The 21,434-nt window shown below is 50.8% G+C and overlaps 6 protein-coding genes and 1 pseudogene across 6 annotated transcripts; 3 read left to right on the top strand and 4 right to left on the bottom strand.

The window, feature by feature from the left end:
- Positions 1–5,180: 5,180 nt before the first annotated feature.
- SAPIO_CDS9831 (uncharacterized protein) lies at positions 5,181–5,902 on the top strand (the record flags this gene model as incomplete). The annotated part of the gene is made up of 3 exons (XM_016791129.1): positions 5,181–5,406; positions 5,494–5,546; positions 5,609–5,902. 3 exons carry the CDS (start codon positions 5,181–5,183, stop codon positions 5,900–5,902), a joined length of 573 nt encoding a protein of 190 aa, XP_016638973.1.
- A 384-nt stretch (positions 5,903–6,286) lies between these two features.
- Positions 6,287–7,184, bottom strand: SAPIO_CDS9830 (uncharacterized protein; the record flags this gene model as incomplete). The annotated part of the gene is made up of 2 exons (XM_016791128.1): positions 6,287–6,589; positions 6,657–7,184. 2 exons carry the CDS (start codon positions 7,182–7,184, stop codon positions 6,287–6,289), a joined length of 831 nt encoding a protein of 276 aa, XP_016638972.1.
- Positions 7,185–7,969: 785 nt separating this feature from the next.
- SAPIO_CDS9829 (uncharacterized protein) lies at positions 7,970–8,272 on the bottom strand (the record flags this gene model as incomplete). Its single annotated transcript, XM_016791127.1, has 2 exons — positions 7,970–8,014; positions 8,072–8,272. The coding sequence occupies 2 exons, from the start codon at positions 8,270–8,272 to the stop codon at positions 7,970–7,972; spliced, it is 246 nt and encodes an 81-aa protein (XP_016638971.1).
- A 683-nt stretch (positions 8,273–8,955) lies between these two features.
- Positions 8,956–9,839, bottom strand: SAPIO_CDS9828 (Endo-1,4-beta-xylanase; the record flags this gene model as incomplete). The annotated part of the gene is made up of 4 exons (XM_016791126.1): positions 8,956–9,117; positions 9,198–9,401; positions 9,478–9,520; positions 9,577–9,839. 4 exons carry the CDS (start codon positions 9,837–9,839, stop codon positions 8,956–8,958), a joined length of 672 nt encoding a protein of 223 aa, XP_016638970.1.
- Positions 9,840–13,847: 4,008 nt separating this feature from the next.
- Positions 13,848–15,329, bottom strand: SAPIO_CDS9827 (Major facilitator superfamily; the record flags this gene model as incomplete). The annotated part of the gene is made up of 3 exons (XM_016791125.1): positions 13,848–14,695; positions 14,751–15,021; positions 15,075–15,329. 3 exons carry the CDS (start codon positions 15,327–15,329, stop codon positions 13,848–13,850), a joined length of 1,374 nt encoding a protein of 457 aa, XP_016638969.1.
- Positions 15,330–16,196: 867 nt separating this feature from the next.
- On the top strand, positions 16,197–17,198 carry SAPIO_CDS9826 (annotated as a pseudogene; the record flags this gene model as incomplete).
- Positions 17,199–18,066: 868 nt separating this feature from the next.
- On the top strand, positions 18,067–20,804 carry SAPIO_CDS9825 (uncharacterized protein; the record flags this gene model as incomplete). Its single annotated transcript, XM_016791124.1, has 7 exons — positions 18,067–18,277; positions 18,352–18,385; positions 18,501–18,884; positions 18,945–19,545; positions 20,040–20,173; positions 20,247–20,423; positions 20,498–20,804. 7 exons carry the CDS (start codon positions 18,067–18,069, stop codon positions 20,802–20,804), a joined length of 1,848 nt encoding a protein of 615 aa, XP_016638968.1.
- Positions 20,805–21,434: the final 630 nt, after the last annotated feature.

Here is a 21,434-nt window from a genome sequence, read left to right as displayed (position 1 = left end):
GAGATTAGTAGCTAAGTCAGTCACACCTAAATTAAGGATCTAAAATTTAGATAGGTTCTTAATTTAGAGACAAGCTGAGGAGAAAAATCCTGGCAAGAAGCCGCCAATCTGTTTCCCTAGACTGCTCCATCGAACCCGAATAAGGAATGGTAAAGCGAGACAGTCACCAAGGTCGGTTAGCTCAGTTGGTTAGAGCGTGGTACTAATAAGCTATCCGGTTTATCAAGTAAATGCCAAGGTCATGAGTTCGACCCTCATACTGACCATCGTTAATTGCCTTTTTGAAGTATAAGCTTTTTTTCTTTCTTGTTTTGTGGTTTGTTTATCCTGTACTCTTTCTTAAACTCGTTTGTTTATCTATTTCTTTTTGGCGTGTCTTGGTAGTAGTAGTTTCCCATAGGGCCCTGATTCGAGGCTGTGGGGAGTCGGTCAAGTGGAATGAATGATGATAAAAGAGATACCTAGGGTTTGCCAAGCTGGATTTTGATGGGTCCCGCTGCTATCGATGCCGGTTCCCGCTTAGGAGTTCCCCCCACTCCGCGGATACCGCTTGGTTGGCAATTAATCTCGCTGCAGGAACATCATTGACTCAAGCCTGGTCTGGTTAGTCTCCCATCTTGCTCTATTTGGAACCCCCACCCGGGACCTTAAAGTAATATCAAGCTCAGGCTGAGGTGCATAACGACCCTAGTATCTGCCCATGCCCGGGGTCTCTGTGCGTCCGGTCTGACTTGGTAATAGTCTTCCTCGGTCTCAAACATGTCAGAGAGACCACGCATATCATATCAAATCCTATTCAAAAGCGAGTCGGGGATTGAGGTGTAGATATCACGGGACTGCATGGTCCAAAGGAAGATCCCCGTTTCTAGGCCTTTAAATGTCATTAATGGAACTCTGCTCCAGACATTGTGAACTATTACGCGAAGTATTGTGGAAGCAGAAACCGGGCTATCCTAGAGATCAGAAGCAGTTTGTTTTGGGAGGGGATACGTGGCATGAACCCAGACACACGGCCAAAGCTGGACCAATTCGTGCGGATGGAGAAAAGGGGGTTCGGATGATTGCGATCCAAGGCTCTTTAGCCGTCTCAAGGTTGATTAAGGTTGGATTCTCCATTACCCGCAAAGACCAATGGGCCACCAGAAAGTACCCCAGAACAAGCATTCTCTGCTTGATCTTTTGCGGGGTGTTTAGAGACGGCCATGCGGCATTAATACACCTCCGAGATTCTGGATGGATTTGTTCAGGTTTGGCCCTGGGGATCCGTGCCCACAAATCTTTACGACCCCCTCAGTCATGAGCCACACCGTCTAGGTTCCCGCCAGCCATCTGTATCTTGGTATTACCCCTTGAATGACGGTGTCACCGCTCGATTTGCTTTCAACCCACGATATGAACACGCGGCATCATCAAATGTTGCGAGTAGAGACTAACGTTTTCACCCGCAGCATTCGCATGCAGTAGCTTTCTAACAAGGCGATCTCTGGCAAGGGAAAAAGAGGTTTCAAGGACGTCATGAACGATATTATACCAATGTATCCAGCATGTTACCATTGCCCGCCACTTCCAGCTTGCGATAGATGTCGCGCATATGTCGCGACACAAAGGTCTGCTGTCGAAGGAGCAGATTCAAATACAATTTGGGACGACGCTTGCAGCTTCCTTGGCCGTCTACACGACCCAGATCTGGCTGTCGGTCTCGAGCGAAGCTTCCCACTTGGCCATAATGCAGCGCCTGAATCGCTGGCTAGCGCCGAGCCCGGTCTTGGCATTTTCCCAGCCGAAGAAGAAGAGACCTCAACGTTGCGGCCGGGCCAAGGGCACCGAAACTTGCCGCCCGCTGCGGCGGAGGGGTCGTGGGGGACACGGAAGACCAGCGTCGTTGCCCGGTACGCCACACAAAACATAGTTTCGGCTCTTTCGTTCCGTCGACCAGCGGATCCATTATTCTCCGGCTTATCGTCAAAAGAGATATTTCTTTTACACCTCTTCTTTGATCGATCATCTCTCATCCGCCACTTCGTCCTCGGGCCCAAGTTTGCCGACGGCGTCCTCGGGAATCTCTTCGCTAGCCTATACTCGTCTCCCGAACTGCTGCTTAGTAGCTTCCTTTCTCTCTCAGCCGGTTTCGCCAGGAAGGGGACCATCGGACTTGAGAACTATCGATCTGTTGAATCTGTCCATGTGCCCAGGGCATTGAAAGAGCTGCAGACACAGGGCTCAAAAACAATGTTAACTAAACTGGATATCACAACAGCTGCAAACATCGGGGTGGGACTGATGACGTAGGATATATTAACAACCGGAAAGAATGCTCACGCCATCAGCCGCTTTACACTAGGCCTGGCTGCTCGCTTTTACGAATCAAACATAGCGCGTGAGCCAAGTTACTATCAGGCCACTGTCCGCGAGGTGGAATCTATCATGTATCCCCTATTTGTCATGGACACCTACAATTGCCTCATTCGAAGACAAATTCCGGTGCTCAAAGTCGAACGGCCAGATCCAGAACTCGTCGACCGATTCTTGGGCGTCTGTGTCCATTTGCTACCGTATCTGTTCGACTTGTGTCACGTCAGTCGGGACCTCAGAATCGCAGAATTGGGAGACGGGGCAGAAGGTACCCCAATCTTCGATAACGCCAAAATACGCCTCCGCGTGATAGAATCCACCATTCGCTCATGGGTTCCCACGGTACCCCGAAGCTTTGCCGCCTCAGCAACAGCAACCGAGATTGATATTATCGAGGGACAGGGAAGGTTGCATCAATACGCTGTGCTTCTTGTTATACACCGGATATGGCATCCCTTCGGAAGCGAGGACGCCATAGCGCTGGGTTGGTCGAGACAGATCCTTACGGGCATCGAGAAGATGTGTAGTGGCGCTGGGCATGAAATGCATCGTGGGCTGAACGATGATGGTCAAGAGGCGCAGGCCGCCTCGACATCTACCAATTTTGACTATAGAATCCTGTTTCCTCTATTTGTGGCTGCTCTGGAGCTCACGGATCCGACGGAGAGGCTTGCCACTGTAACGGAGATGCTAGGGATAGTACTTCCACCGATGTTGTACCAGAATATTATTGACATGGTAGCACAGTTCTTGGAGTATGTCTGGGAAGGTCGGGATCGGGGATACCGAGCACGCTGGTTTGGCCTTGTTGATAATGGTCCGTCGTTTATCATAATATAAATTCGGTGACCATGTGAAGCAGGACTGCATTGAAAACCAATTCTCAAACGCCGATGGCAATGTGAGTGTCTTGGCCACAAGGTGCCAAAGAACAAGCTCTCAGGAGAGTTTGTGCACACAGCCGTGGGTCTTCAAAATGGTCATAGATACTCAAAGGAATAGTTAGTCGAGGTGATGAAGAATATGGTTTCGATATATTTGTAATCTCATTCAAGATCGTACAGCTACTGACCTAAAGGTGACCAATTATAAAGAACGGCGGCGATTCCTTCCTCCGAATCGGCACTCTTTCCGCGAAGTGCCATCAATCGCTGTGCCTAATCTCAGCTGCATCCCCATAGCCATCAGCCTCACCGGAACCGAGTGAACCGAACTCTTCGACAAGAGGGCCGCGGATACTCGCTCCGTCTAAGATGGCCACTTCCCAGCAGCTTCCTGCTGTGTTGACATCTGGGCAAGCTGATCTCGAGCGATCACGACATGGGAAGGGTCTCGACCATTGAACTGTATCCACCTGTCATTGCCTATCTTTGACTGGCCTCGAAACTGCCTTAATTTCCTGCTTGGTCAGAGAGGTTCGTGCTATTGGAAATCCCGAGGCGGGGCGGTGTCGCGCCTCAGCTCATGATCACCAGGCGACATTCAACATTCAGAGGGATTTTGGAGGTGAGTACCTCGGTACTTCGTTTATTTTTACCGTTTTCTTGCAAGGCACTCTTCTCGGTCGGTCCTGGTTGAAAGCAAACTGAAATTTCGGCCCCCGATCCATAGGGTAGCATTCCCGCCTCACAATATTTTAGTACCTTACCTGTTGGTGTGGCGCAGGGGTACCGGAGGCCGGACTATTGGCGGGGAATGTTGGTCTGTCCATACCTCTAAGTATGTCACTGTGTCGTGTCGATTGGGTGGAGAGTTGGGCTGTTGTCCTCCTTCGAGTGAAATCTCCCAGACGAGGGTGGCACTTCCAACTCCCAACATGTCGAAGGCTCACAATAGGTCGACTCCGGAAATTCAACCACGGCCAGCCATAAAACAGGTTTCCGCCCTGCAACCACTAAAGAGATGGTGTCTCAATTGTGACTCAACTGGGATGGGCCTGGGCTTCCAAGCAGTCAGGTTAGGGTTCCTTGAATAACGGCCAGCGAGTTTAACCACTTTCACTGTCAACGGCCCATCCCTGATCAAAATCAGACAGTTCAACCCCGCCAATTTGTCTCGCGTTCAGCCCTAACCCCAGTTCACTTTCATTTATCGGTCACATCAGTTGATCGTCCGAAAACAGGAACCAAGGCGAGCGCGTTAGCCAATAAGATGCGGGTGCACTCATCCTGTACAGCTCAGTGCATGAGACCGCGCCTCACATCCTGCAGAGGGGATTAGGTGTCTAAGCCGTCGGCAGGGAAACTTGGCTTTGGAAGACCGTTGACACACCCCTGCCTGCAAGCCGTTTACTTGTGCCGTCAAGCTATCGGACTAGGCTGCGGCTGAGGGATAAAATATGCGGTGTCATGAGTCCACCTTCATGCAATCCCTGTCAACGGTCAAATACTAATCAAGCAAGTCTTCGCCTTTGGAACCTCCCCCGTTCTGATTGAATGCTCTATCCATGTCAGGTTACTTCGTGTCTGTGTGTTCGAGACTTTATACCCCCTCCATCATGCTGTTTTCCGTTTGCTGGCCATGAGAGACCATGTTCCTTCCCTCATGTCATAGGTCCATCTCTCGCTTAGGCAGCGAGGGAGGCAGGACAAGTTCTGCATCGACTAGGGTATCTCCGGTGCTGAGATTGTGGAGAAATAGAGAAAACACATGTACTGAGTATATATAGAATAGAACTCCCGATTTTGAATAATTTTTGTTCCCTTCCTTTTCCCCTTGTCAAGAAGATTGAAATTTCATTCGTTTTTCTTGGAAACCGCTTGTAAAGCAAAAATCCCAGTGTCGTCTTACATTCGTTTGTATTCCCATCCCACATTAACACCCTAAAGATGCGGTCCTCCGTTGTCAAGTTTGTTCTCGCCGCCGCCTCCCTCGGTGCGGTCGTAGACGCCTCCGTCGACAGTCTTCACACGAGGCTCTACCGTCGCCAGGGTGGTGCTTTTGATCCCGATGAGACCACCGCTTACGGTGCCGACTGCGTCGAGGCCTTCGGCCCCGGCTATGTCGAGTGTGTTCCTGAGTCGATTGGCGTGACCAGACTCTGTATCATTCCCAGTGAAGGGGAAACATGTTGTGAAAACAAATGTTCGTGGAATTATGCAACACCGAACACATTGATCTCACTGCTAACCATTTAATTAGGGGGTTGCCCTGCCGCGTCCTTCTGCTTGGTCCAGGACCTCTGCTGCCCTGATGTATGCCTCTTTCCGTCACTCCCATCATCCCAGTATTACAGGAGCTAACCAATTACCCCCAGGGTCTTGATCCTCAAACCTGCGCTACCCAGAACAACGTCGACCTCCCTCCCAACTTTGTTCCCGGTGGCAACTCCCCCCCGGTTTCTTCGGAACCCGCCGATCAGAGCAGCGCCAGCATCCCCGCCGCTCCAACAGCGGAGGAGACTACCGGAGGTGGAATCGGTGGTGTCATCCCCACTCCCACCAGGGGCAGCGTGCCCTCTTCATCTGTCCCCGTTCAGGTGAACGGAGCCGCCCGCGAAGGCTTTGGTGCCGCTATCGCCCTTGCTGGTCTTGCTGCCGCCCTTATTTGAACCAGTTCGAAGACATAGGATCTGTTAATGCTTGATGGAAAGTTAATATGGGGTCACAGAGGATTTTCGAGCCTCGGTGACCAAGGTTATGAGGATATGTAGTTTCATATTTTACGAACGTCAAGTAATACCCACACGTACGAATTTACACACCTGCCATCTTTAGAATGCATTCTCTTCACGGTCAGTACAGTGCCTGGAACTTTCTACCCCGTTGGCGATCCCCTAAATCTGGCTTTTTGTACCCATTGCTTCCTCCCGCACTCGGGAAACCGCAGAATCGTAATAGTAAGACGATATTGTGTTTTTTTTCATGATGCTGTATTCGCATTCAAAACAAGTGGATGGAAGGCTGCGATTCATTCGCGACCCTTACTCTGGGTATCAGTCACCGACAGCATCGTTCTTCCTTTTCGTCCCGTGAGCAGCACTCGACTTTTTGAAAAGTGCGTCGAGCTTCTGCTGGCCCTTTTCTGTCTTCTCAACCTTGACCTTCTCGCTCGCTAGAACTGGCGGCAGCCCTTGTACGCGCCTCTTCGCGTCATCCAACAGGTCAATCTCACGCTGTCGCTGACCCTTGACCGTTGGGACAGACCAGGTGTTGGAAGACGACAACTTGTGGGCCAGCTTGTACTTGGAACCTGTGAGATGAGTCTCGTACGTGTTGGCATCGACCTTCTTAACATTCTAAGACGTGTTTTGGTGAGTTTTGCGACCTTTTAATTGGGGCTACTCGGCACATTTTCTTTCGTACCTGATGAGCCACAATAAGCCAGTGATATTCGGTGCCAATCGGAGCACCACTTCCAGCCGGGGCTCTGCGTGCCCTCCTCTTGGTCGTCTGATAGTCAATCTTCCACAGGTCAGGCTCTACCTTGGTCTCTTTCCATACCCCTTGGTCGTAGTTCCACGTATGAGACCCGCCGATGGCCATTCCCGAATAGACTTGCCCATGGAAAGACTTAAGCGCATTGTATCCCCCGGCACCGTAATTGTAACTCTGCCGGCCACTTGGGCCCGCATTTGGACCTCCCGTGGCCTCGGATTTGTCACCAATGACATCATCGAAACCCTCTTCTTCGTCGATGATAGCTGTGTCGATTGACTCGGCACCGTCAAAACTGCTCTCCGTCTTCTGACTGCTAGAAGCTAGAATTTGCTCATCTTTGGCATCTTTGTCGTCATCTACGTGTGGCTGGCTTTGGTCGTCCGGCTGGCGATCCGAAGGTTGAGATGATGGGGCGGGAGGAGAGCTTTTTCGAACGCGTTTCCTCGGAGGCATCTTTTGAAATATGGCCTATGTAGTGTCTTATGCAATTGATGATGGAAATCCAGGATAGCTGGATGGATTCGGTCACTTCCTGAGATGGTGGGACGTTATATGTGGAGATTGTGGTGCCTCAGATGACGTCGAGATGAGCTGTTGCAGAGGTCCAAGTACCCATGCTCCAAAACGCGGCCGGGTATACATTGTATTATTCAATTGTCACATTAAACCGGATGTTAACGTTCTCTCACTATTTGAATTACCCGAATATAATCTTATCGAGGTAACTTCCGATATCTTCCAGCCAAGAATTTTCGTTAACATGTGCCGTACGTTCGAACTGAGCGAGCACCTCAGCCTTACTTATTGACTCTTTCTCTTCTCCGATATTATGGCTTCAGTACCTTTGCGACAATATCATCAGCCGTCTCCCAGACTACACCTAAAAGCTCCGAATCCGACTCTTCCCTCGAGGGTGCCACAACACAACGGGCCTGGCCCTTATCAAAGAGCTGGGCCACGACCAAGTCTAGCACCCACCCTCCTGAACCTTCCTGCAGTTTTTTTCTCCCGCTTTCCAAGAGTGACTCGGTTGTTGATCTTTCAGTCTCCCATTCACTCCCAGTTGCCCTTTTAAATGCAGCCAGGATCTCATTCTGGCTAGTCTTGACGGAGAGGACCTTGACGAATCGATTTGCTGTCTCCTTGGGGTTCTGCAGCACCCCTACGACGGATTGACCGATGCCCTCAAGTGTCGTCCCGGTAAATTGTTCAACTCCATCATCATAGATCGTGGCGCTTTATCTGGTGGCGTCGAACCCCATCGTTGGGAACCGTTTCAGCGCCTGCAAAGGGTTAGATCTTTGACGCAGGTTATAAACTAACACGCAGGAAATACTCACCCAGTCGATCGGGTTTCCGGTGGAGATACCTGTGAAGGTGAATTGCGGTTTAGAATCGGCGACCGCCTTCGCATGGTCCCAACCCGCCCGACGCTGTGACTGGATTTCCTTGAACTCGGGCAATCCCCGAACGTTCGGGCCCCACCCAAAGTCGTCGATGATGAATCGTTTCACTCCAGCGGCGGCGGCCGCGTCAATCATTGTTGACTGGAGGCTGATGCCACCCGGACCGACAACACAGACGGCTGCGTCCTGACCTACCAGTGCCTTAGTGAGGTGGTCGAGGGTATAGTCCGTTCGGACAACGGGGACCCCATCCGGGAAGGTAGCCTTGGACTCTTCTCGAGTGATAATAGTCAAGTCAAACCCGGCCGCGATGACTGCGGCGGTAATGGGTGTACCAAAATTGCCGGATGCCAGTGGGATTGTCAGTGTCTAGATGCCTGCACTTTTTGGGAGACCGACATACACCGAAAATAGCAACCTTGTAGAGGCTAGTCATTGTGACCGAAAATAATGTCTCAGAAGACTAATGTTGTATTCAATCTGGATTGTGCCCTCGAGATGACTTTCTTCATGTATGAACTCAATTCCTGAATATGACAGCTAGGTGGCGAACTTTTATATATTGTTGATGATCGAGGCGCAACTGGCGTGGCGGAACTCCGCCTATCCAGACTCGGCCGTAACGAAAGTCTGAGCTCAATGTCAGGCGGCTTTGCCTAAGAGAGACTTTGGACATCGCGTAGATAGTAAACCTCATATGATAATGCCCTCGTATACCTATATACCACAGAATAACTGACTTTCAGCCAACTACCTAATCACTACAAACCCTCATCGCACTCCACAGGCCAGTGAGGATTTAGGACTAGCAGTGCGATTTATGGGGGAGTTTCAATCTTGATCTTAGAACTGCCGCTGCTAAAGTAGCCTTCAGTCGCGACAATCATGTAGTTGTGCTTGCCAAGCTTGAGACCAGCTTGCTCCCAGGCCTTGAAATGGTTGCCAGTGGTGACGTTACCGCCAGTGTGCTTCTCCGTTCGCTATAATGGGAGGCATAATATGTCAATGGCACTGTTTAATCCACAGCCTCCCCGAGCGAGGTATAAGAATCAAGACTTACGATGGACCAGTATTGTTGGAAAGTGGACGTTCCCTCAATGCTTGGCTGGTTGGTACGAGTGCTGACGTAGATATCATAGGTTCCGCCGTCAGAGGTCAACTGACCCTTCTTCTGAGCATTAGAGGCAGGGTTGTACGTCCCGAAATTCTCGATAACGTAGTATTCGACGAGAGGGTTTTGGGTCCAGCCGTAGACGGCGAGATACTTGCGATGTAGTGTTAGACCTTTCATAAAATCTCGAGGTGCTGCTTCTTTCTGCTTATGTTTTCGGTAGACTTACGCTGTTGCCGTTGGGGTTGTATGTCCCAGAGTAGGTGATTACCCTGAAACCACGAATCAGCAACGTGCGCCATCTTTCTGGTATTTTTTCTTCACCTACTTATCACCCCCAGGATTCCATCCCTTGCCGCCGACAAAGTTGCCGCCACCACCGCCCCAAGTCACCGAGTACTCGCCGCCATCGAGGTTTGTATACGTAACGTCCGAGCCACCATCAGTCCACCACGAGTAGTAGTATCCGTTGTTAGTACCTGTGGAGCTGGGAGTAGCGCGCTTCTGCAGAAGTTCGCCCGATCCCGTTGGGCTTGCCAAGACCCCCAAGGTCGTAGTCAGCACGGCAGAAAGGACTGCAAGGCGTACCATCTTGGCATTCGGTGAGGATACGATTGGAGAAACCTGGTTACCTTTTAGGGTTGCAGATCCCTTGAATAGTGGTATATTGGCCAAGGAATACAATAAGTCTTGGCCTAGATGCAGCGAGGGCTTGGCTTCTTATACACAAGTTATCATCCATCCATCTTCCTCTTGCCCGCCTCTGAACTCTCCACCTACTATGGTTATATTCAGCGTGGTATTATCACATTCATTTAATTTGAGGAGACGCTGCCACTTGGGTATAGGAGATGCTTGCTGATTCCGGTCTAATGCCCAGGTGGATTCGCAATCCCTCACAAGCGTCCGTAGCATTTGTGTGCGCGTCCAGTATAAGACAGCGATGATCACCCTACAGAGAGACACTCACTGGTCGAAGCCGGTACTCGGCATGCATATCATTAAATTCAGACGCAGAACAGCCGGCAGTTGGGCCTAGACCACCATTTGAAGGCGTTCAGCCGGAATTGCCGTCCACTCGGGTTTTTATTCTCCTCCGTAGAACTCCTCCCGGAGCTATGAATGGACGCGGAACTTTCGATCTGCATATTACCCAAGGCGGGGTGAGATTGCGCATTCCTTGGGGGGATATTGGGGTACTTGTCAGCCCGCTTCGTTCAACATCAGGGCTGGAGTGACAGTTGCTTGGATAGACATAGTATTAACCGACTAGCTGTGGGGGGGAATGAATTCATGTGGGTTCGGCTCGTTGTATGAGGTAGTGTTTTCGTTTCGGCTAGGTGTATCGCTCTGCTAAATTCCTGGGCCAGTTCGCTAAGTTGACCGAGTCGGATGGAACTTGATTTATCCTCTCCACGGCGAAAGCTATCACGTATTCATTCGAATGTGACTGAAACCCGGCGATTTGACTTATGAGAAGGTGTAGACCACAAATAGATGCCAGTTGATAGTGAACGACGGAGGGCATTGGGGTACATAATTCTTAGAAAGGATGCTATCTGGTTGTCCTGGCGCATAAAATCCACTTCGTTTGGCAATACACACATACACCTAAAAGTTTCAGGGGCAATAACATAGATCACGGTGTTGATATTTGGCGTCTCTAGACTCAGGACGACTTTGATAGACTAGAGGCCCACTATCTTACACCATACGAGGTACATGAAATAGTAATGGACCTTGGCTATATTTACGAGCAGCAACGGCATCCAACATCCTTTCTATATACTAATAATACTGGGTCCTAGCCAAAAGTCGAGCTGGATTTCCATGATCTCAGCCACATATACGAAGTGGACTTAATACTGAGACAATCTCAAGCTCCTCCTTCATGGCGGACGTCTAGATATTCTTTCCGTATTCGCTTATACAATGTCCTGGCTCTCTCAATCTCGGAGGTCGCCGTATATCCAATTCAGTCCTCCGTCAGTGGTTGTTTCGCCCTCCAGAGAATGAGATAGACGGGGTATAACCTTGTTAGATCGTATCTTGTAAATAGGCCTGGCCCGGCCCCGGTCCTCACCAAACTCTCCCGGCGTGACGGGAAGAGTACGGCAGCCAACTGGTAGAACTTGATCTCCTGAGGCTTGTCTTTTGATCAGACAACAAGGTGTCACCTAGAGAAAGGAAGTGGTGGGTGTTTCATAAAGTGTGGTTGCGCTATAACGAACGTTAGGTTAATGATAATGCTGGGAAAGTGCATCCAAGGTAGTCTCTAGGTTTTGGAAGGTTCGAAGGTGGCTCTGGTTCTGGCATCGCGGGAGGCTGCAGTCTAGGATCCCGCTTTGTGGGTTTGCGATTCAACAATGACCTGAAAACGGATATTAAAATTTCCCACCTTCCATCCTGGCAAATCTCCTTTCCCTTCCTCATCTGCGCCATCTGCATCCAAGGGACCTCGAAAATTGGTGGCTTCAGCCCGAAAGGTCAGTATCTATGTCGAGACAAAACTAGATGGAGTGTTCTAACACCCGATTACCCTCCTCAACCCCAGGTTTCCCACACCACCACTTGCCACATTTGCTCAGGCACTGCTCAGGGTATCCTCAGGGAAGTTACTGAAACTGGCTTAGCAAGAGATGGCTGTGCTGTATAGGCCTAGAGTTAAGAAAATAAAAAATGTCAACTTTTCACGAGGGAACAGTTTCGGACCACTAGTCCCAGAAATAGGCCACCCAAGGAATCTGTAAAACCTACCTACGCTATTCTAACAATCCATTAGAAGCCCAGTTTTGGGCCCTACCTACTCTTCATTTCTCCTTCTTCCTCCATTCATTACAAGGGAAACCCTCTCATCAACTATAAATTCCTTCAGCCAGTCAGAGTAGCTCTACCCCTTTAAGAGTCTTTACATAGCAGGTGCAATACCTATCTATTCTTCTAGCAGTACTGCTAATTTTTTTTTCAGTTTTACTCGTTTTGTTATCGTAGATAGGTAAGAAATGGACAGCTGAGGAGAGGAGGAAATTTGTAGAGGAGAATGGTTTCAATGATAACAATATACATGTTGACAACAATCCCGTCCCTCAGGACGTCTTAGATTACACCAAGGAGAGTTACGATGTCCAAATGGACCTGTGGATTGAGTAAGCCGTACTATACGAACAGCTGTCCACTCCCAGGTCAAACTAACAGGTTTCTAAGGTACAAAACAACACACCCTAAGGCTACTCCTCATAGATTGAAGACTCTAAAGCATTTTGCCGAGTTTATGGCAAAATCTATTAAAGGCGTGCTTGACCTAAACGGAAAGCCGGCCGTTCAGACTGTGCGGAACTATTTCCAGCACCTCATCTCCAGTTGGAATATAGACAACCCTAAGTCTTTGATTTCGAGGGACCTTACAGACTCTATCACTATTGTAAGTCTCCTAGTCTTCTAGCATAATTCTACCGCCGATACTGACTACAAAATAGTACATCAAAGGTCCACTGAAGAAGAAGCCAAAGCACGGCCAAAGAACGACCCTTCGACCAGGCCGATTTATAGAATCTCCAGGCCTGGTCGCGTGAGAATCCGCTTCCCTACAGCTGGCCATTGACGACTTGCCTGAAGACTTTGGCTTTGACAAATCAGTCTCATGGTACGCAAGGAATTTGCTACCGAGTTACCCGAACCCGACCGCATTAGCACTATAGAGCCGTCATGGCTTCTGTAAGCTTTTTCCCTGCATGTCGTGACACTGACATCCGCCAGGTCGCCGAGGGACCCCTGGGACCCATCCGGAGGAAAAAAGACCGCGACGTGATCCGGGGCAGTTGCAGAGCTCCGACAGCGAAGCCCGGCGTTCGGGTCAGACGGCCAGGTCGCGAGGCAGGGTTAAGCTGTGGAAGCGTTCCAAGTCGAAGCGAGCAGCGCCAGTGGGAGCGGAAAGAGGGAAAAGCAAATGTTGCTCCTCGGCAGTTATAGAAGAAGGGATAAGGCACCTGGGTTTAAAGGGAAGTCCTGAGAACGGGACCACGGGAGAGGGGAAGGATAGCGATTAGTGAAATTACAAAGGCACACCCATACTCGCGCCAGCCGTTGGCGAAATCGAGTGTCATCTACAGTCCCAGTGACGGCACAGGGACGCATAGATACTTCAACCCCAGCCCATCTCCCGCCGAATCAAAGCACTCAAGTCCTGCTGGTTGTAGTTCCAGCTGTATCTCTTCACTCTACTTCAGTGGCTTTCCCCAGGTCAGGCCGTGGCCGTTCTGACATCACTATCCGTACACGAGGCAACTAAAAACCAAGCTCACAGACTTGCTTTTTTCCGAGTTTCGTATGGCAATATGAAACTGACGAGACCTCCAGAAATCCACAGACTAGCGCCCAGAAACAGAGGCACGTTGGTGAATCCAGTGAATGTTGTTGCCAGGGTCCCAGCTAGACCACACAACCGGTTAAATGCGGCAGCGAGACCAGTCCCTGTAGCTCTGTGAGACGAAGGAAATACTTCGGGTGTATAGCAGTATAGAGCCCCCCACATTCTTTCACGAGCTCTGTCAGTACTTGTTTGATCCATACCGTCAATAAGTCGAGGGGATTTGGGTTGTCTTACATGAATTGAGTAAAGGATATGATGCAGTTGAAGGCGAGGATTGTTCCTTCGGTCCGTGCCGAAGTAAAAGCGAAGAGGAAGGCTCCGGTAAGAAGTAGTGAAATACCAAGCGTGCCTTTTCTTCCCACTCTCTTCAAGGTGATTAGGTATCCTGACAAGATCGTGCCGGGAATGGTACATGCAATGGTAACAACCAGGTTACGATAGGTGGTCGCCGTGCTGCCGTCCCCCGCTGCAGCACCGTGGATCTTCAGGTATACTGGCAGGAAGCTGTTGTAGATGGGATTTGCCATGCCAACCATGCCCCAGAGGACCATGATTAGGAAGAAGCTCCAGGCCAGTTTTCTTGTGCTCCAGAGGCTGCGAATGTTCTTCCACCCCTGCGGTCCGAGATGAGCAAAAGCCCGTTTCACGTGTGCATTTCGCTCTCTGGTTTCTCTAGACACCTGTTCTGCATTCCGTAGGTCGTCCACGCTGAGGCTCTGTCTTTCCGGGCCGCCGTTATATTCGGAAATGGCGTTGAGGACTTCGATTGCCTCCTCATATCGGCCGAGACTGGCCAAGTACTTCGGAGACTCGTAAAGCTTGAAGAGGAAGAAACGGCAGATCCAACCTATCAGGGTCAGGCCGCCCATAAGGAAAAAGAGGTATCTCCATCCCATATTATCCTCTCTCCGGCATTCCCCGGCGGGGGTCGACTCGCTGCAAGAGAAGTTTGGCAGAAATCCCCACGACGCAAACGCAGGAATGAACTGGCCAACCGCCCACCAAATAGTGAGAATCTCCAGGAGGTACTGGTGCGTTCCTGGGAGGAACTCCAGAAATACGGTACTGTCAACGGGTACTGGAAAGAGCTCAGCAAATACTATGTGTACAGGGGGGATGATTTGGGTACTTACGATTGCCACCAATACCGAAACCGCAGACAGCAGCCAGGGAGCACGCCGCCACCCAGCTATTTACTGCGCCAATACACAAACCAGATACGCACGCGATGAGGAGCGTCAGGTTCCAAGCCCAACGCCGCCCGATCAGATCGGCTCCGACGCCCCAAAACGATGCGCCGAGCGTCAAGCCTGTTGACAAGGAGACCACGAGGAAAGCCGGTCGCTCAGGGTTAAACTCCATGGCCATGATGCTCAGGGCGTTGGAGATGGACGCAGACCAGAGCTAATGCACCAGTTAGGAGTTGGCTTAGAGCACAAGGTCTTGCGCGGACGTACCTGGTCTATGAGCCAGCCGAAGCCCGCCATGATGAAGAGATGCCACTGGTACTTGCCCATCCCAATAGTTTGGATCGCCTGGTTGATCATGCCGGCCTGCAGCTCAAACACAACATCGGTACCGGCAGTTTGGAGGTTCTCCAATGCCACTTGGTGTGTATCGTCACTCCCCGCTTTCTGTGACATTGTAAGGGCTAGTTCCACGTGGGACGCCGGCACCTTGCCGTCCTCTCCGGTGTCATTACTCCCAGACATTGTGAGCGAAGCGCAAGTAGTATACGCAGGTTTTCCGTGCAGGGTTTGGTCAGACGTGGTTAAAACGATAAATTGAGGGTTCCGAGAATTACTGTTCGAACTATTCTCGACTTGCGGACATCGAGCCCCTTATGAGGCCAGGGTTCCCGCAGGGTTCTCATACACCTTGCATCCGGCCATCAAACCCAAGCGTCGCAACATTAGTGAGAAACGCTTTCTCAAGGGAACGGTTATCCCTGGCCCAATCACCATCATTCGCTCAGACTTGAGTCCGAGAGCCGCGGACTAGGTCTAGTACAGAAAAGTGGACGCCAATTCCGCCGGACTACGTACTAAGAATTGGCCAGTGTGCGGGACGGAGCACTTCCACCCAAGTCGAGAATCACATGACTACCAGCGTACGTGCTCCAGCGGCACTTGTCTTCCGCCGAAGTGGATTCTAACGACCATGCATGCATCATGGCGGATATCCCTGCCCTCCAAAGGCGCAAGTCTTTTACGTGGGCGGACCTCTTCCACGAAAGTGGCATCTTACCCACCAATCGGAAGAGACGCACCACTCTGAGAGTTCACCAATCGGAAGAGGCGCACCGCTCTGAGAGTTGTCAAATCATATCCAACACTCAGGTGTGTTGCTGACAATGTTGGGATCACACGATGTCGTTGATATGGGCTTCGTGTGAGTTGTGTAAGCTGTAAGTGCCTTTCCGAACGTACGGATCCACAGCATGAACAGCTATAAATATCGTCCTTTGGAGCCTCTGGTAACATTCGGGAAAACAAGACGACTTAACAAGGCAAGACTGCTAGGCCATATTGAATCATTATCACTGCCCCCACGCTATTGTCCATTGAACTATAATACCAATGATTCACAAAATTACCGAGTCGAAGAACCCTTGCGGTTCGTGCTTCAACCCCGACAAGCATTTACGCTTCTCTCAGCCGAAGAAGGTTTATAAGCTCGAGGAACTCCTGCTGAACCCTCCATCTGCCACATCCCCAGTCGCCATTACTGAACCATTCCCGCTTTTTACAGAAGAAGGGGTCCAAGAGCTCCGGAGGGACATCTTCCGCCGTGAGGTCGTGGACAAGCATGGCCGGAAACAGAAGGCTGGAATTTACATCATTCGGGGCTCCGGCGTCGACACCCCGTTTGTATACGATGCCTGGAACAGCGAGGCGCTGCGCCGGGCATGCTCGCGCGCGGCGGGCGTAGAGCTCCAGCCCGTCTTCGACTACGACATTGCCCACACCAACGTCCAGCTCGGCTGCGAGGCGGCAAAGTACGAGGACATTTACACCGTACTCCCCTCTCCGAAACCACCAAAGCAGACCGGCCAGATAGACGAGGAGGGGCGCGACAAGGACATCAACGATAACGATGCGGTGGTGGGCGACTGGCACAACGACGTCTATCCATGGGTATGCGTGCTCATGATCTCCGACCCTACGGGCATGCACGGCGGCGAGACGGCGCTACGCAAGGGGGACGGATCCATCATGAAGGTCAGGGGCCCGGAGCTTGGTTACGCCGTCATGATGCAAGGAGGTTCCATTAATCATGCAGCGCTGAAGCAGTACGGTAAAGGCGAGCGCATCACCATGGTTACCTCATTCCGTCCCCTCGACCCGCTGGCCTTGGACGGATCGACCCTCGGCCGCGTCAAGATAGTAAGCGACCTTGGGATGCTATTCAAGGACTGGACAACCTACCGGCTCAAAGTGGTGATGGACAGGGCGGAGGCGCTGAGGGCAAAGATTGAACAGGGAAGCCTGCCCGCCCAGAAGATTAAACGGGAGATGCAGAAATGGGTACAAGAGCAGGACGCCTATCTTAAATTCACTCTGACCGAAATGGAAGACTAAATTGTTGAGTTGCGGTTGAGTTCTTCAATAAGATTGTTGTAACATGCTAAGTCTTGAGGCTGTCTCCAATAGTGAATTAGGCTACTCCTGTTCCTTTATGGATAATACTACGCTTTTACCTGTGTCAACAAGATCCCGCCTGGAGTAACTATCGTCATACTGGTCGCTGCACGCTCCCGGGTCTGGTGGTTTCGTCGCCGTCGGGTCTCTCTCGGGTGAAATCGGAGAAGCCGTCAGCTTCTAAGGGGTAACCATCCTCAGGCGCCGAAGACGGAATGTCCATATTCGGGGGTTGCACTTCTCCAGGCGGGGAGATCCAGACATCTAGCGGCCTACCCCAGTCTAACGAGACTCGATTCCAGCACCCTTACAGAAGGGTTAGAGTTCAGATATTCATACCAAAGCACTTGTACCAACTATAACTCAACATTTCGGCGAGCGGCCCCAAGACCCCGCATGCTGTAAGTAGGTCCGTACCTCGTATCTCCGGCCAGTGACTGAATCCGATGGCTGGGATTCTATTGGAATAGCCGGAACAGCCAATGACGTCTATTCGCAGCTAGGTGCGGCTGGGTCCCAGACCGACCGCATAGCCACACTAGCAAGAGGTCCATGCCCTTTTTGAGCTACCCAATCGCTTTCCCTGCATAAGTAATTCTATCATAACATCCCCAAGAGGTTAAACTCGCTCGTTGCAGGGTCGTATCCCCATTAAGCTCCACATACACCATGGGGATCGGCTAGTAACCTCACCAATTGACACTGCATATGCGGGGTAAGCGGCTTTCGATTAGTCCGTTCATCTATAACCTTGGCGGTGTACCACTTCGAGATCGATGGCCTTACCTTTGATTTTTAACTAGACTCCATGCTGTTCCCAAAGCTTTGCTCGATTTCCCAGCTCTACTTTTTGACGGGAGTTACAGACAAAGACTCTCGCACGCCAACATTAACTATTGAGGATGTCGCATCCCTTGTTTACCATACCCGCGATGCCCGCAGCGCCACTCATGCAGGCCGGTACAGGGCCCAAGAGAAGTCGGGCATGGAGAGCGTGTTTAGGGTGCCGCAAGATCAAAGTACGCACTAGACGATTTGTGAACGACAATTTGGATGGCGTCGACAGGGCTGAAAGGAGTTTATTCTAGCGCAGATGTGATGGTCAAGATCCTTGTCGCACCTGCGACGTCAGTAGTAAAGAATGCGTGTATATCGAAAGCTACGATAACGCTTCTACAAACCGCCGGTACTGTTTATCTGACGTCCCAGTCGCTTATTCTGCTGACTTATGAATCCTGATAGGCACGCTGCAACTCTTGAAAGCCAGACGGACCGCATCTCTCAGGTGTGCCAGCAGCTAGGGTCCCTGGTAGAGAGATTCGGCTACGCAATGGAGATATTCGAGAAAAGACTTGCAGAGCTACCTCTCGCCGCACCACAGAGCCATGCCGGCGCTATTATTTTGCATCAGCAGGGCGGTAGGTCTGGCGTATCGCTCATGGCAGATCTAAACGTGCCCGCTCATGAGTCTCCAGCTCGACTTCTACGACAACTAGAGGAGGAAACTGAATCGAACCTAGATGAGGATGAAGACGAGGCTGAATTATATCGAAGCAGCGAGGAGACAGAGGACGTTAAAATCGTTGCTCTGGGAGGCTTAGCTACTGACTCGTTCGGCCGACCTAGGTACGTACTGCTAGCTCCGACACCGATGAAGTGCTGTGTGGTTCCTCTAACATTCTAAAGGTACGTTGGAGGTGTGTCCAACCTAGCTATAATTGAAGCCTTGACTGCCCTATCTCATGGGGGGAAACCGCGACCATCGTCGGGTCCCGAGGTCGCTGTCCCTAGAGGTCAAGGCGTGTCTGGTCACCCATTCTTCATCCCAGGTCTCCAGGGAGCGCGACTGCCATTCCTGCCGACACCAGAGCAGTTGGATATACCACCTAGCTATATGTCGAATCTCCTAGTTACTGTGTATTTTGATAAGCTACATTATGCGCTGCCGGTTCTCTGCAAGAACCAATTCCTGAGCAAATATCGAGACCTAGTGGACGGCGCAAACCAAGTAAGGGCAGACGTTCGGTTTCTGGCCGTGTTCTATGCGGTGTGCGCCTGTGCCACGAGCCTGCTGGCCCGAGATGGCGGTGTGCAATCACTGTCCCCAGGGATCGAACATTTCGAAAAGGCCGCGCTCCTACAGCTGAGCTTGAACGACGACGCCAGTATAGAACAAATTCAATGCCTCGCGCTTCTGTCCCAATGCACCGCAAGTTGGAATTCGCTCGGTCAAGCCTGGAAATACGCCGGCCAAGCAGTGAGGGCAGCTATTGATCTAGGGTGTCACGTAGGTAGCCGGGTTTGTGCAATCAAGTGTGTCGGCGCTGACTTCTACATAGCAAGGAAAGTTGGGGAACGGAACCAGCAGAGCAGACGTCGAAATGAGCAGCCGAGTTTGGTGGAGTGTCTATGTTCTAGATAGGTTTGTGGTATTTCTGCGTGCATCTCGTTTCTTGTTATTCACATCCCCGGTACAGGATTCTTTCGACCTGCCTTGGACGACCGATGGCTGTAAACGACAGAGATTGCGACCCTATATTCCCTCTCGATGTGGACAACGAAGAGCTTAATAGCAACCTTGCAAATATTGCACCTTCCTTTACGCCGGCCAATGAATCCTTCTCGGCAGTGTCACCTATGACTGGCTTCGGTGCAATCTGCAGACTTAGCCAAGTCCTAGGAAACGTGATTAACTCGGTTCATTCGGTCCAATTTCACCACAAGGAGATGCTATGGAAAAAGATTTCTCATCTTCGGTCCGTAATACAATCCCTGGACCAGAACACTGCGGAGTGGGTGCAACTAGCACCGGACTTTGAATCACTCCCAAGGCAGGATCCCAACTGGGACCAAAGCGCTACGATGCGGGTGATCGCTTCCATAATTCGCGAAGGTTCGATTATCACGCTCCATTGGTAAGTACCTACGCGGAGATCACGGGTCGTAGCTTTGCCAAGGAAATCGAGGACTGATATCTCCTTGATTTAGGCGCCTACTCTTCAACAGCCCCGAAGGGAGTGACCCACACCTCGAAACCTCGCGGACCGAATGCATCGCAGCCGCCCAGAAATGTATCCAAACCGGGAGTTTCATCCGGGACCATGTTCCTCCGTCTTTTTATCTAGCCTTTTGCGTCCATTACTTGACCTTGTCTGGTATCGTCCTGTAAGTCCAGTTCTACTGCGGTCTTCCATGGCTGTCCCGGTGTTTTCGGTTTCCTTTCTCACATGCCTTGGCAGGGTACGCTTATCAAAGTCACGCGAGTCTGAGTACCGTAGCGATATCGAAGCCTGCGTGAAACTCCTTGGTGGTCTCGAGCGGGTGTGGTCCGGTGCGCAATGGAGTCGAAACATCATCCAGGAATTGCTGCAAAAGCGGCACTGCCTTGGCCTTGTCGCGGAAAATGAGTTCCAGTCAGGGGGCGTAAACAACACGATATACACATACGAGTCTGCCCCACAAGATCGAAGACCTCTTGTCGATTGGTACGACGACCAGTTTGATTTTAACTCGAGCGGAGAGCTACTCCGCGGCTTCTTCACCTAAGTTCCAAATTTCTTAGAAGCATTGGATGATTAGCCATTACAATGATCCAGCAGGTCAACACCAATGTAGTAGCCCAGAGAGGCGTACTATTTATTGCACCTGCAATGCCAATATGCGTAATAGGGAAAAAGGTGTCTAGCCTGCGGCATAGCAGTGCAAGGAGGCCTTTGTTAGGCATGAGGGTGACTAGAGATAAACTGCTTCTGGTACTCAGTCTAATCACGAGTATAAATGCCTGATCCTTTGCCATGGTCTTTATCAGAGTGCTGTTCGCCTCTCATTCGAGTAATTAGTTACTCTAGTAATGTCGAGGTGCGATATGGCGCTCTGGATAATCGTAGTGTGTTCCCGTTTCCCCGTGAATAGTCACGACGCCAGAAGATTTTGATATCTGTCTGCACTCGTATGGTAAAGTAAGTAGGCAATTATGTATGAGTCGAACGATAATGTACACTGGGCGCTTGGGTGGTGTGTGTATATGAGCCCAAAATTGGGCCCTGAAAGGACCTATGGAGGGTGAATTCCATTTTTGATTGATGGCAACTTTGCGATAGACGAAGGCTAGGCTCACTCATTGATTCACCCCAGCTCAGCTGCAGCTCAGGAAAGTGAACAGCAATGGAAACTGCT

This window comes from Scedosporium apiospermum, assembly GCF_000732125.1.
Source record: "Scedosporium apiospermum strain IHEM 14462 chromosome Unknown SEQ_SAPIO_0154, whole genome shotgun sequence".
NCBI lineage: Eukaryota > Fungi > Ascomycota > Sordariomycetes > Microascales > Microascaceae > Scedosporium > Scedosporium apiospermum.
The sequence above is the reverse complement of the archived record's forward strand: the minus strand, read 5'-3'. Positions and strand labels throughout refer to the sequence as shown.